Consider the following 15788-nt stretch of genomic DNA (forward strand, 5'->3'; position numbering starts at 1 on the left):
CCACAATGAATCTTGTTTCTTAAGTCTGCAATTCTATACCCACATACCTGAGGGTACACCCCCCTGAACTCACTGGTTTACTTCAGAATAGACATGTACAGGATTATGCTGTTAGTTATCCCATAGTGACATCTCTTATCTGTTTTAATCACCTGAATTTTTGTTTTATTTGCTTTTATATGCTTTTGTGTGTTTTTATATTCCTGTTTTATTGGTTTTACATTGTGTTTTTGTTTTAATGATATATTGTTTGTTTAGACTGTACATCACTTAGAGATTTTTGAAATGTTAAGCAGTATATAAATGCTTTTAAATAATTTTTTCATAAGCCCAGGGTATGGTCTGAAAGCACATGAGGTCACCACCTTGCTCAGGTTAAGCAGGTCTGAGTCTGGTCAGTGCCTGGATGGGAGACCACCTTGGAACCATACATATGTGGTTGATTTGACTGGTCCATGTGTACCTCACTGATGTGATACGGAGCCCAGCCACATGAAAACTATTTAGCAGTGGGTGCCTTTTTCATCGTATATATAATGTGAATTTATGATAATTATGGATGTTGTCTGGTTAAAACCTGAATTAGCACATTACTTTGCCCAATTCTTCTGTTTTCAACTTTTGTAAAGATTGGGTTTGAATCCTTAGGTTATACATTTGGTCTGGTTAAAATATCACTGGATTTCCTTGAGGGAGGAGTTATTTGATATATTCCCCAAGCATAATTTCTCATGTTTATTCCAATTTTATTTTATTTTTTTAAAAGCTGAGAACAACTTACAGAAGACCACTCAAGAGCAAGGAGTAATTCTGAAACAAGGATACTTGGAAAAGAAATCCAGAGGTAAAATCTGCTAAACTAATCTTCACAGGACCTGCTGTTGATTTATCCAGCCACATTCCATCCCTGTGTTGTTCATCTGTTGGAAATTGAAAGCCCTTTGGGCAGCTTCTTAAACACCAATTGGGGAGAAGTATCAAAGTGAAAAATACTCTCATCTCTTGTCCCATTTAAAATACTGTTATGAATGTGTACCTGATCGTACCTTTTATTAAGCAGATTACTACTAACAGCTCAGAAGAGCCAACAAGATGCCTCTTAATGAAATTCAGTGATTAGCAAATAGTTGAAGATTTCTCTGGCAAGTTTGGAATAAAGACAGTCATTAGTTTGGAGAAAGTGGCACCTTCACCAGCTAAATGGAGGAGGCAGGGGTACATGTGAAGCAACAATAGAAGCACTTTTGGAACAGACAGAGAAAGGCAGAAGAGAGAATTAGCCAGGCTACTCTGTCCCCAGCACCTCTCACACAAATGGAGAGTGTGTAGCCTGACCCTTTCACAAAAAGCACTTTCAAGCATTTCAAAGGCACAAGTAACAAATACACAGAGCTTGGAAGATTACTTTTTAAAAGTAATAAATTACAGTTACAATTACTTGGCCCAAAAAAGTAGTAATTACCGTTACAATTACAATTGCTCTGAAAGTAACTGATTACTTTACTTTTTCTCAAAAGTAATCACTACAATTACATTTCAGTTACTTTTTTTAAAAACTCCTACAAGGTGCTGGCCTTGGCTGCTGCACATCTAAGAAGCCTAAAACAATATTAAAAATAAACACACACACACAGGGGGTAGTAGAATAAAAAAAATTATCCATAAGATTAACATAATGGCATAACAGAATCTCACATCCCCCCAAGCAATGAAGATACCCCAACTCTTGAAATCAAATTTTACACTTGAAATGTTTTATAATATGTTTCTGTTATGTCTCAAAAGAACAAGATGCTCAAAGAGCATGTCAGACAAGGAATGTCTTTTTACAGTCATTACGTTGCCACCAGTACTGAACAGGCGTTCTACTGCGGCGCTTGAAGTCATGCCTGTGTTGTGCTGCAAAAAACACCGCAGCACACGTGGAAAGCCATGGAGTGATGACACTTTCCTGCTGGGAGACCTCAGGTACCTCACCAGTTCCTCCTCAGCAGTGTCCACTGCTGACTTCTTGCCCTGGGGCAGAAAGTTAAAGAAGTCATCTTCTAAGTCATCTCCTTCCTGGTCTTTATCTGAAGACTGATCACTGTCCTCATTAAGTACACCCATCTTTATTTCAGCTTTCAACAAGGCTTCCATTGTGTATCTAAGAAAGAGAGAGGATATGTTAACACATATATGTTAGGAAACCATCATCTGCTCTTCATTTCCTGATGCTTGTCATGTCCCCTGGTTCAGGGTCCAGCCTGAGCCTGTGGATGATGACATGGAAGGTAGGAAGGTGACCAAGTCACCACACTCATGGGGCAGCACAGCAGACCCTTAAGGATTACCTGCAGCAACCCAAGGTTGTGATGAGGAGCCCCAGGAAGAAAAGGCCCAGCCCCTGCCTACCACCTTAAGCCCTCTGATGCCTCCCTTGAGACAACATTTCCCTTGGAGTAATCCACCCAAAGGGCTTCCCTAATGTTCTTACTTGTTGGTATGGGTGGTGGCCTGACACGATTCCAGCCAATCTAGTTTGAAGCGAGGGTGTAGGCAGGCTGCCAGAAGAAGCCTCTTGTCCTCCCAGATAGCTGCAAACCGCTTTCTTAGGGCTTCGCGCACACCTCTCAGCAGCTGAAAACAGTATGTGTACCTCTCAGGTTTGTTTTCCAGTCCTTCTAACTTGCGGTCCAGATTGCAGAGCATTGGTAGCAAATACCCCATGAACATGCCGTTCTCCCGTTGCAGGATATCTAGGGACTGGGCTAGTGGCTCCATAATCTCTGTGTATTCCTGTACCACTTCAATCTCAGCAGCTGTGATCCTGGACAAGGAGCAGTGGTCCATTATGGCATGCATTTTTAGTGGCACAGTTGACAGGAGCTCATGTAGTTGCTTCAACGTATCAAAGGTGGAATTCCACCTGGTCTTATTCGGTACCTTCAGATACACACCACATTGCGCATGGATATACTCAGCTATCTGTGCTGACTGGTTCTGCTTGGACCACAACTTGCTGCACTTTCCCATCAAGGAACGAAACTGTTTCTTGAAAGGACCAAGAAGACTACTTGTGGAGGAGTCAGAAAGCATGGCCTCTATGTCTTGTGTTGCCACAAGGTTGAGGGTGTGGCTAGCACATCTCTGGTGTGGTGGTAAAACAAAATCCTCTCCTGAGTCTGCAGCTTCTTCCTCTGCCTCAGGTCCTGTGTCCAGGATCTCACAGATAGGCACAAACTCCACCTCAGCCTCCTCCTCCTCCTGGTTATCACCATCATCGTCACTGGTGCCTGCAGCTTCCACTGGTTCTTTGGCCATGAAAACTCTGAACGCTTTCACAAAGTTGGAGCCATTGTCTGTAGTAGTGCACATAACTTTGTTGTGGATCCTGTACTGCACATGTACATCATGCAGTGCTTTTGAAAGGACATCGTATGTATGGCGCCCCTTCAGACGCTTACAAGCCAAGGCCCCGACCTCACATTTCAGGGTAGTTGGGTTGATCCAGTGGGCTGTTACCCCAAAGTAACTCTTCTTGCCATTGGTCCAACAATCTGCAGTGGTTGCTATATATGCCACAGCACCCATTTGGTTTGCAAGAGTTTCTCTCATGTGGCATGCTCTCTTCTCAATTCTGTCTCTCAGTCTTGGCACATATGATGGTGAGATCTTTGGGGAGTCCAATGCGAACCAGATTAATGAATGATGGTTTGTCCACAGTCTGAAGTGGTAATGTCTCCTCTACAATGAAATCAATGATTCTCCTGTCGAGATTGCTCTGGGTGACAGGCTCCCTGCCAGATCCCCACCTCTCAAGGGTTGTCTGCTGCTGCTTCAGCATTTTGGGAGGAGGGGTGTCATGCATTGGTTCAGGAAGGCCACGTCTCCTTGCCTTTATTGCTTCTACAATTGCTCTCAGCTTCTCAGGGTGTGCCCTCTGAGGAAGAAGAACAAAGCATGAATCCAAGAAAAAATGGAAGAGGAACTTCACAATTTAAACATAAATAGACAATGGACACTCTTTGAGGACCAGCATGACAAAGGCTTACCTCAAAATGTTTCTTCACATTGGATGAGGAGGAAACAGCTGATCTCAGATTTTTGATCCTTGGAAGGCAGTAATTGCATCGTACAACAACATTTTTCCCACTCTGGCTCACAAATGTACAAGCTTTCTCAAAGCCAAACCATGGTACTTGCTGTTCTGCAGATGTGGCTGTGGGCAACTGGCACTGCTTCATGCCCTCCTCCTCCTCGTGCACAGGGCCTCCTTTCTGAACCTCACTTTCTAGTTTTGCCTCCTCAGGATCAACAAGCTGTGACTCAAGTGGCCGCACTAACTGACAGCTGCTCTCAGCAGCAAAACCTGCAACAAGTGTCTCTGTAATAAACAAGAGATAATACTCCTATATGGGTGAACTTCAGCTGTGATGTGCCCCCATCTCTTCCCCATGCTGCAAGATGCCCCAGTCAGAGTGGAAGTAAGCAGGTCGATAGCACAATTAAAAGAGATCCTATTTGCATCATTTTTGCTCACTGAATAACCCTGCCTGGGCCAGTCTAACCTACTATCTCACAGGGTTGTTGTGAGAACAAAATGAGACTAGGGTTCAAATCCCCACATAGCCATGAAGCTCACTGGGTGACCTTGGGCCAGTCACTGTCTCTCAGCCTCATGAAAACCCTATTCATAGGGTCACCATAAGTTGGAATCAACTTGAAGGCGGTACATATATATTTTATTTTGAATATGATGATTATGATAATAAATATGCAGCATTTCAAATTAATTCTGTATGAGAAGCATTCCATGCCAAGCTTGGAAAACCAAGGATGAGGTATAAAATGTAGACAAAAATACTTTTCACAAAATGCCGTTTATCTTTTATATCTATATCTATAATTAGCAATACAGCTGAATGATGTATGTAAAGTATTTTTCTTTCCCTTTTCTTTTTTATTAATATTTTAGTACTACTGCTAAAGTTCTGATGAAAGAATAAAGCATTCATTAGCCAAATTCAAATGATTAGAACACATCACATAAATTCCACTGAAGTTGGAGTTTTTGCCATAGAAAATGAAAAAAACATATAACCTATGATAGCCCAATAGACAATCAAAACTAATATAAAACCCTATTGCTTCTCATTTGCAAATCTTGCAAGATCTAAGGTAACTCTAGATCATGTGAGTTCAGGTGATGCATGTTATGTACATTTGTATAGATATTAGCAGAGATTGTCAACAGTCTATATCTCTCTGGGACTGGGAATCTCTCTCTTTCTCACAGAACATGAGTTTGAGAGCTGGGGGACTGAGAGGAGGAGCGGCAAGGACCCTACTTCTCACCTCATCTCTGCCAAGAACAAAAAAATCAGCCTTAAGCCATTTATTATACGCCTAATGATTTTTTATTTTTATTATTATTATTATTATTATTACTGAGACAGTTTTTGTCCCACATACAATTCAGTCTTGTGATTAAACAGGACAAAAATACAAATAAAAAGAAAGATGGAGTTCAAATAAATATACAATAAAAAGCTAGCCGGCATTTTAAAAGGCAGGAGTGCTCTGTCTGGATAAATACAGCACACAGGTATGCATAGGAACAAGGGGGAGAGTTCAAAAATGGGGGGAAGGAACAGAAGTAGGCCAGAGCTTGGAAAAGTTACTTTTTTGAACTACAGCTCCCATCAGCCTAATCCAGTGGCCATGTTGCCTAGGGCTGATGGGAGTTGTAGTTCAAAAAAGTAACTTTTCCAAGCTCTGAGTACGCTGAAGTTTCAGAAGTGCCTTGTGATTGATGGGGGGGTGGCAGCAAGGCAAGGAGAGGCAGTGGGAGGGGCAGAAGGGGCTGCAGGGGGGCAAAAATGCCACGGGGGCAGAAGGGGCCACCGGGGGGGGCACACACACACACACAAATCATCATCACTCACCTCCACAGCTCTTTGCCATTCTGCTGCTGCCTTCTCCTCCGTTGTCCTTGCCCTGGCTTTTTCCTCTGGTGTCCATTTTTTCCTCTCAGACGCTAGCAGGCCCTGCCTATTCACCTCTTCCCTCGTGCCTCCTAACACAGATCACGAGGGAAGAGAGAGTCTGCGCAGAGGTCCAATCAGTGTGAGGCACATGTCTTGTGTTAACCAATCACAACCAGGAGCTGACTTCTGCTTGTTCCCGCCCCCAAGTAACGTCCAACCTAATGTGGAAACGTTAAAGTTGCAGCTGAAAAGTAGGGAAATTACTAGTCGTTCCATTACTTGCCAAATGTAATGGAATTACCCACTCGTTATTTAAAATTGTAACTAATTACAAGTAACTCGTTAAAAATAACGAGTTACTTCCAAGCTCTGCAAGTACAGTATATTAGTGTGCCCTTCACAGTTGACGTGTATTTTGTACTTGGGATGGCAAATTTTACTATGAGAACCTGCTCACAGTCCTAGTCCAGAGTGCTTATAATTTATTTAACATAGACAATATTGGTGTGTCACTTCGGTTGTCTTTACAGTGCCTTGCACATTCCTAGTAAAAACAATTAGTAGTAGTAGTAGTAATAGTAGCAGCAGCAGCAGCAGCAGCAGCAACAGTAGCAGCAATACACTGATTGATAGGAAAAGCATGTCTTGGAAAACATTTTTTGAATGCAAAGTCACTGCTTGTTTCCCTGTTCTTCCCTTATGGCCTTATTTACCCCTTCAACTTTCTGTTTCACAGACCCCACAATCTTTGGCTCTGAGTGGCAGAAGCGATGGTGTGTCCTTGACAAAATGGCCTTCTACTACTACGCAAATGAAAAAAGTATGTGGCACTCCTGACATATCTATATCCCTTCAGTGTTTTCACTCCGTTGTCCTGTGGCACTGAGGAGGAAGAAAGAAGGAAAGTGCTAAGAGTTCATGAATGTTCATGAGTCCCCAATACACCAGACTGGTGGGATAGCATTTGAAAAGGGTTGTCCAGGCATTGTTGCCCAAATTTCAGTGCACCTCAAGCTCTTTTATTCCTTGGTACTCCTTTCCATAGTTAATACAGACATTTGTCCCACTCTTCATCCAAGGAGCTCTGAGACACATACAGAGGCTTTAGCTCCTTCTATCATTGCAACAACATTGTGGGGTAGGTTAGGCTAGGACAGGGATGGGAACCTAAGGCCCTCCAGATGCTGATGGACTACAACTCCCATCAGTCCCTGCTAATGGTGGTAAGTGATCAGGGATGATGGGAGTTGCAGTCCATCAGCATCTGGAGGGCTACAGGTTCCCCACCCCTGGGCTAGAAGAATTGGTTACCTGAGCCAATCAGGGATTTAAACCTGGATCTCTCTCATCCACATGCAACGTTCTAAGCTTTTCCATCACAGTGGCTTTTCCAGCTGGATGATAAATTGCCCACCAGGCAATGTGGAAATCTGCTATTTAGATGCAGCCTTAGGAAGGAAGAACAGAGTCCAACACCCTTGTCAGTAAAGAATGAGGGAAAGGAGAAATACGGACACAAGACCCTGTGTAAATAAAGTACTGCCCATTTTTTCCCCATTAGTTGTCAGATGGGCTTTAACCCTCCCCTAAGTGACCATATATAATCTGTGTGTCAGCATGTATAAATATTTTTCAGTTATGCTCCATCAGATGATATAAACAGGAAGTTAATACTTCCAACCAAATTTGGCATGCCTAGATAGATGGGCTATGATTATACCATGCCTCCCATCCAGAGAGACTATATATATATATATATATACATACATACATGCATATACACAGGAAGAAATAGCAGATAGAGGGGATAGCATTTTGAGTTTTCAGGTCTGACAGGATTCAGGCAGGGCTTCTCTCACTATAATTCAAAGGATGATGGAGATTGGGGCTAAGAATGTCACAATGCTTTCTAATATCCATACATGTACAAGCCAGTTCCCAATATTCTGTCACTCTAGGGACTCATCTACACTGTGGTTTAGTGTATATTTGGTTCTACTCACATCTTTAAATTTGCATGGTTCAGATGACGTCACCAGCAAACAGAAGCTATTATGCAGTTTCCCCCCTATAAATCATACTAACCCAATCCACTGATAACATGAAAGGGGGAGAAAAATACATGTGGGCTTTGCTTCCCTCTATCATGTAGGCACTTTGCTCCAATGCTTTTAGGTGTGTGTGTCAATTGTTCCCGTCCCCACGCCCACTATCTCCTCCTCGCTTCATTCATTTTGTTTCTTGTAGGCTGACAACCAACTTCCGGTTGCTCACCTCCATTCTGCTGGCCTTTTTTATGTTGCTGCAAACAGTGCCTTTATTTTATTTTCCCCCTAACTTGTGTGCAAAAGCATAACACTGCTCAAACAAAGATTTATATTTCAGCTGTATCCTACCAACCATAAGCACGGAAAACACAGATATTCGCACTTCCAGGTATTTTTTTTAAGGAACCTACTGCAGCTGGTAGAACAGACTGAGCATCTCGGTCTCCTAGCAACCAGAGGGAGTGAAAATGTATAATTGGAGGGCAGGGCCACAAGGAAACAATGAAACTAATCCTTCCCAGAGAAACACTTACTTGTGTGAATGGGAAAAAAAGCAATTGGCAGCTAACATTGAGCAGGAACTGTGAATGGTGCAAATCTGTTATGAAGGTAAATGCAGTGCATTTCCTACAAAGAAATGCTCCCATGTAGATGAGCCCCTTAGCTTGACTGTGGAAAAAAGGTTTTTTTTAAAGCAGTTTTTGGAAGTTAAGTACTGGCAAGGGAACTGTTAAAGACTCCTCTTCTGTCCATCCATGCTGCTTTTTAAATCTATACCCACCCACCCACTTTATAGGGAATCTAAAAAGCCCAGGCTGGGGCCATGTGTTGTGAAAGTAACAGCTGTAAGCAAACTAGCAGCTTAAAGTTTATGTAATACTTGTGCTGAATCGTCATTACTGTATTATGCAGGCAAGCAACCCAAAGGCATGTTTGCCATTAAGAACTACCATGCCCAGCTGGCTTTCCACCTACGCAAGGATTCTCGAAGAGATTGCTGTTTCAACCTGACTTGTCCCGGTAAACGTACCTATGAGGTGGGTGTCTCTGTCCAAATGGCTTGAAGGAATACTTTCCTGCCAAGACATTCTGTTTAGCACTAGTTGAAAACAGGGACTGGAGAGACTGGAACGCTGAGCCCTTAGCCTCTGAGGACTCACAGCAGAGATGAGCCAGGACTGGATTTAGGAATTCTCTGGCAATGGTCTTCCTTATGGAGACCACCTCACACTTTGAGGATTGCCTACAGCACTAGGCCATCTTCTCTTCTTCTTTTTTCTTTTTTTTTTTTGCTATAAAAACCTGACCTGTAGAGCATTTATATCCAGTATATGAAGTGAATATTGCCTTTGAGCCTTTCACACACTATTTGTTATTATTTATTTATTAGATGTATGTCCCTCCCTTCCTCCCAGTAGGAGCCCAGGGCAACACTATTAATACAAATCATCTGATCATTGTTAAAGTGTGGACAAGAAAGGACAGGAGAGCCCTTCTTCTCTCCTCAGTCTAGTGTACATTTAGCATTTGTAGTACAAATCCAATTGAAGCAAGAACCACTGCAGGACTGTGTCCACTCCTTGCTAGGGCATTCATGCATTTTTAGGTCACTGTTTCTGTGTGCACATTTATGTACCTTTGTTCTTCACACATTGGCCCTGTCAGTATTATGTCTCTGAAATACATCTTCCAGGAAAATAGCCCGTGGTCCCAGAATCCAAATCTCTCACGTCGGCACCACCTTCGTAGCCATTCATTCACACGGAGTATTTTTCTTTCCCTTTCTACTCTTCTAAGTACTGGGATGGATGAAAAAACTATCTGGGCCTCAAAGTCCTTCAGCTTCCTTACCAGTGCTTCAAAGTCTGATGTGATTTCTTCATAGCTCCGTTTGGCAGTATCATTTGTTTCTACATGGATGAGGAGAAAGAGATACCTGTCGGTGGGCTTGATAAGTGATGGCAACCCTTCCGTCACATCTCTAATCCGTCCTCCTGGTAGACAGCATACCTGGCGAGTCCATGGATCTTCTCTGCGTACTTGGGTTTTGATCCCACGCAGTAGGGAGTCCCCCACTACTAGTACTCTTCTCTTCTTGTTGCGGGGTGAGGTTTCATTGGCCCTGCTTGACTGAGCTTCAGCCTCTTGCTCATTGTTGCACGGGGTCTCCTGTAATTCTTCCACCACAGGCTGTCCTCCAGTCTCATCCTCGAGTGGTTGAAAGCGGTTCCATAGTTCCACTGGTGAAGGGTGTCTTCTAGCTCTTCTGCTCCTAACTGTCACCCTTTCCCACGGAGTTTCCTCCACTTCGTTGTTCCTTTCCAAAGCAGTCTCCTCTTCTGCTACCACATGCTGTTGCCCTTACACTTACACTTCTCTTTGCTGCTGTTGTTCCAGCATTCTGTCTAAGAACTCTTCATCTTCTCTTATAGTTCTCAGTGTGGTCACCCACTGTTCCAGGCCTCTCACTTTTTCTTCCAACAGTGCCACGAGCTTGCACTTGTTGCACGTGTACGCCATATTGTTCTCAGGCAAGAAAACAAACATGGCACACACCTTGCAGGTCACAACCACTGGAGTATCCTTCCCGTTCATACTCTCTTCTATCTTTTGTTTCTTTCTAACTACTTGTTTTGTAGTGGCCTGTGCTTTGTCCTGTCCTACTACAGGGTAAACTTGAGAGTCCTGGTGCACCGTACAAGGAGAATTAGTAATTTGGGGGGGGGGGTTGTGTTGTTTTTTTAGGGACCTCCCTCTTGACCTCCCCTGTGGAACTCCTTTGTCAAACTCCTGTTTGCATTCCCTGTTCACTTGCTCTGTTCACTCTCTGTCTGCAAGTTGGTTCGCTTATATGTCCTCACCTGTAGACCAACTGAGACAGCTCCCTCTGCTCTGTTCTGCTGTGCTAGGAGTCAGGAAACAGAATCTTCTGTGCAAAAGACCTGCTTTAAAACTAAAAATATTGTGAACTTGAATTCAGCAACAACCAGTGGAAAAAGACAGTCTGCATTCTTTCCATTGGGCTGATGGAAACAAAATGGGATGTGGTGATAGACGGCACCCAGCAAAATGTCACCACATATGTAAAAAAATGCACATAGAATGCACTTCATTGTGTCCACAATCAGGTAACACAGATCATAAAAATCCAAATTTAGCAGGGCGAAAGTGTAAGCTGCCACTTGGATGAGGAAAATATTGTGTAGACACTGCAAATAAATAAATAAATACCAGAGCTTGGAAAAGTTACTTTTTTGAACTGCAACTCCCATCAGCCCAATCCAGTGGCCATGCTGGCTGGGGCTGATGGGAGTTGTAGTTTTAAAAAGTAACTTTTCCAAGCTCTGAAAATACATAAGCCCTTTCAAATCCACATTAAACTCCAGTGTGTTGCATCGTTGACCTCTTTTGAAAACATCTTCACACCTCTCTCCTCCCACTGTAAACTAGCAGGCTTGATTCATCTACACTCCAAAACTGGAAATGGAACCCGAAAGTTCTGGATTTTAGGGCTAATTCATATGGTTGAGGTTGACATAAGCTAGTCAACATGTGCAAATCCAACAGGGAAAGTTGGCTCAGGTTGGCTTCATTCCAGACAAAAAAAGTGTCAAGTGAATGAGACCCCACTCTTTGGTGCTGAGGGTTGATAGCTGTTCATCTCCCCATTCTCCCTACTCAGCCTACCAGCTAGTTACCTGCTGCTGGTAGGACACTCTGCCTGCTACGTGATCTTCCCTTCAGTGTTCACCTCTCCCTTCATTGATTCTGAGCTTAGATTGTGTGCACCAAGATGTTGGTTTGGAGGGAAAGTACCCACATACACTCTGCAGGAGTAAAGTAGTTTTCCCTTCAAAGCTTTGCCATAGGGTGCCACCTAGAGGTGCCTGATGGTAAGGCCAGTTCTGCCTCTCTCAAGTCTCTTAACCATTAATCTGCACTGAGCACATGTATGTTTCTGCATTACATGTATTTTGGGCATCGACTGCTACTCCAGACATGCCTGCTTGAAGACTCCCTATTGTAGTTGTTTGCATTTGGTCTGGAATAATTTCTCCTCAACTGTCATAAGGACATCAGCCTGTTTTTAGTATATGTAACACCACTTGGAAATGTAGCCTCTTGTTGATTAAGATTTGAAAACAGTCACCATGCTGAATGTGTGCAAAAACAAGCTGTGCATCCCAACATATTCAAATATATTTTCTGGGGGTTACAAAACAAATAGGGCAAGAGAATATTCCACTTGTCTTTGTGGCAATCTAGAATAACCACAACTCTCAGTAAAACTCTATGGCATTTTGCATAGAAGAAAGAAGGGTGAGACAGTGGAGATGAGGGGTGTTGCGACGTGTTTCTACAGACAAAAACCTTACAAGATCAAGTTTATTTACACATGCATGTGTATATCATTGGATTTGTCAACACTTAGTGATTCAGCAGCTGAACGTGCAAACTGCCTGAATTAAAAATGGTTGTTTCAAATGATGTGAGTGAGTAATATGGAGCCCAGAGAGTAGTATTGGGAGACTGCTTCTGCTCCGTGCTGCACTGCTATGGAGTGGTTTGTGCTATGGTGTCCCGCAGAGTACTGTCTTGTTCCCAATGCTGTTTAACGCCTATACAATTCACTGGATACAGTCATTAGAAGTTTTGAAGCAAAGTGTCATCAGTACATTGATGATACAGAGCTCTACTTATCCATAGCATCTAAGTTAGGAGAGGCTATGCATGATCTGGACTGTTGTCTGGGCACAGTGGTGGACTGGATGAGGGCCAGTAAGCAGAGCCTGAGCCCTGGGAAGATGGAGGCACTGTGGGTTGGTGGTTCCTGCCTCTAGCAGATTGACTAGTTGCCTGTTCTAGATGCGGTTGCACCCACACTGAAAGAATAGGTTCAAAGTTTGGGGGTGCTCTTGGATCCATGTTGTCACTGGAGTCTCAGGTAGCCTCAGTGGCTGGGAGTGCATTTTACCAACTGTTACTGTTTTTGAACAGGGATAGTCTGGCCATGGTGATTCATGCATTGGTAACCTCAGTTACCAATTATAATGTGCTGTATATAGGGCTACCCTTGGGCTTGATCCAGAGGCTCCAAGTGGTGCAAAACACAGTGGCTAGACCATTGATGGGACAGACTATTGCCAGCACATAATTCCAGTGCTCAAAAGCTTGCACTGGCTGCCCATACGCTACCAGACAGATTCAAGGTTCTTATAATTTACAAGGCCCTTCACAACTTCAGTGTGGGATACCCAGGGACCATCTGATTCTTTATATCAGTGGAGGGAAATATCCGGTCCATGGACCAGTTTTGGCCCACCAGGAAGTCCAGTTTGGCCTGTGATGCCATTTTCCTGAAACCACATCCATCCACCCATCAGCTGACATCACTGGTGACATCAGCTGATGGATGGGAGGATAGGGTTCAGTCCTGTATTGCTGCACACCATTCCCAGTAGGGAACAAGATCATGTAGCCAAGGCAGCAAGATTTAATCCCTGCTCATCAGCAGATGAGCATGAGTTAAATCTATTTGCAAAAGTGCTCTGAGAAACAGCTGTGCGATTCAGGGACACTCCTGCTGCCGCCACCACACACTTAAGTGCTTGCTTAAAGGAGACGTGCGGAGCTGCTTCAAAGAGCACTTTTGCAAAGGGCTTTAAGACAGCCCCCACATTCCTGTTTCAGCTTTCTCCAGGCAGGCAGTGGTGGTGAAGTCCCCCTCCCCCACAAGAAGTGCAGAGCGGCTTCAATTAACACTTTTGCAAAGGACCTTAAAACAGCCATTGTGCATGTGTTTGAGCCTCCAGAAACTCAAACAGGAGCACAGGAACTGTCATAAAACCTTTGCAAGTCTCCTCATGCTCCCCTTTTAAATGTGTAAGATTGGGAGTTTAAAGAGGGAGACTTCCAAAGCTGCGCAAAGGATTTTAACAGCTGGGCATTGTGTGATTGGCCTGTGGATGGCCACACCCACCTGTCAAATTTGGCTGATAAGGATCTGGCCCAAGGAGGCAAAAAGGTTTTCCATCCCTGTTTTATATCCCTGCCCAATCACTGAGTTCTTTAGGACAGTCGCTGTTAGTTCTTCCCCATGGCTTGGATCCACAGCTAAAATCTACCAGGAGCGTGCATTCAGTATTGTGGGCCCAATTTTGTGGAACTTTCTTGCAGCCGAGATGAGACAGGCACCCTCCCTCTTGAATTTCCAGCACCTGCTGAAGACATTTTTATTCCGGCAGGCATTTTAACTGATGTTTACTCTCATTATATTGAGTTTTTTGTACACTGCACTACAGTGATATTTAGTGGCATATAAATTGTTGAAATAAATAAAATAAACCTCTGTTCTGTATACATTTCTGAATTCATCCTTAATGAAGTACTCGACTGGAAAAAAATGGAATAGCATGCTCCTTGAAGTGTGGCCTGTACTTTGAATACAATCACATGTAAATCAGTAGGTGCTACACAATTCATGGTAGAAATCTTGCAGTGTCTGTACTGAATTCTTTCTTTGCAGTTTACAGCTGCTAATCCTGAAGAAGCTGTGGACTGGGTGGATCAGATCCTATTCCTGCTTAAGGGTGAGTAGTATCAATTTGAATTCATTCTTAGACAACTAGCTGCTGCTTTTACCAGTCAGTTTTTCCCTTGCAAAAAATATTGTTATTGATAGTTACTTTTATCAATAAGGAAACACTGATATTTTGAAAATGAATATCAATAAATAAAAGGAAATATCGATAAAATTATCATTCCTAATATCGATATTTTTGAGGCAGATTTTTTTTTAAAATCTGTTTTCGAAAACAGCCACAGAAAATCATTACATAAAAATCTGATCTGCAATGACAGAGAATAAGTGAATTAACAGAAAATTTGGTAACAAATCTGAATTGGGCAGATTTCTAGAACATCCCTACCCCAGACTACAGATCATCAACAGCTGGCTGGGCCAGGGAGGTGATTAATGCCTCTCTGCAAGAGGGGGTGGTCCCTGGCTGCCTGAAAGAGGCGGTAGTGAGTCCACTCCTGAAGAGACCCTCCCTGGACCCAAAAAATCTTAATCTTAAAAATCTTAATAACTATAGGCCGGTAGCAAATGTTCCATTCCTGTGCAAGGTCCTGTGGCAGGCCAGCGCCAGACACTCTTGGATGAGCCCGATTATCTGGATCCATTTCAGTCAGGTTTCAGGCCTGGTTTTGGCACGGAAACAGCCTTGGTCGCCCTGTATGATGACCTGTGTCAGGAGAGAGACAGGGGGAGTGTGACTCTGTTGATTCTCCCTGATCTCTCAGTGGCTTTCTGTACCATCGACCATGGTATCCTTATGGGAAGACTGGCTGAGTTGGGAGTGGGAGAGACTGCATGGCTGTGGTTCTGCTCCTACTTGGCAGGTTGGCTACAGAAGGTGGTCCTTGGGGAATGTTGCTCGGCACCCTGGACTCTCCAGTATTGAGTTCCGCAGGGGTCAGTTCTGTCCCCCATGCTGTTCAACATCTACATGAAACCATTGGGTGCGGTCATCCGGAGCTTTGGAGTGTGTTGCCATCGGTATGCTGATGACACACAGCTCTATTTCTCCTTTTCATCTTCTTCAGGTGAGGCTGTCAATGTGCTGAACCGGTGCCTGGCTGTGACAATGGACTGGATGAGGGCTAATAAACTGAGGCTCAATCCAGAAAATACTGAGATGCTGCTAGTGGGTGGTTCTTCTGACTGGATGGTGGATGTCCAACCTGTCCTGGATAGGTTTACACTCCC

At 43.5% G+C, this 15788-nt stretch overlaps 1 protein-coding gene across 7 annotated transcripts in view; it reads left to right on the plus strand.

The window, feature by feature from the left end:
* The window catches only part of SKAP1 (src kinase associated phosphoprotein 1), a 523306-nt gene that overhangs the window by 403336 nt on the left and 104182 nt on the right, over positions 1–15788 (plus strand). For all 7 annotated transcript variants that reach the window (XM_061589928.1, XM_061589927.1, XM_061589930.1 and 4 more), the window contains 4 exons: positions 767–844; positions 6706–6789; positions 8930–9054; positions 14544–14607. In XM_061589928.1, the coding sequence (XP_061445912.1) occupies positions 767–844; positions 6706–6789; positions 8930–9054; positions 14544–14607 (351 nt within the window). The remainder of the gene's footprint in view (positions 1–766; positions 845–6705; positions 6790–8929; positions 9055–14543; positions 14608–15788) is intronic.

Source organism: Rhineura floridana, chromosome 11 (genome assembly GCF_030035675.1).
Source record: "Rhineura floridana isolate rRhiFlo1 chromosome 11, rRhiFlo1.hap2, whole genome shotgun sequence".
NCBI classification, from domain to species: domain Eukaryota; kingdom Metazoa; phylum Chordata; class Lepidosauria; order Squamata; family Rhineuridae; genus Rhineura; species Rhineura floridana.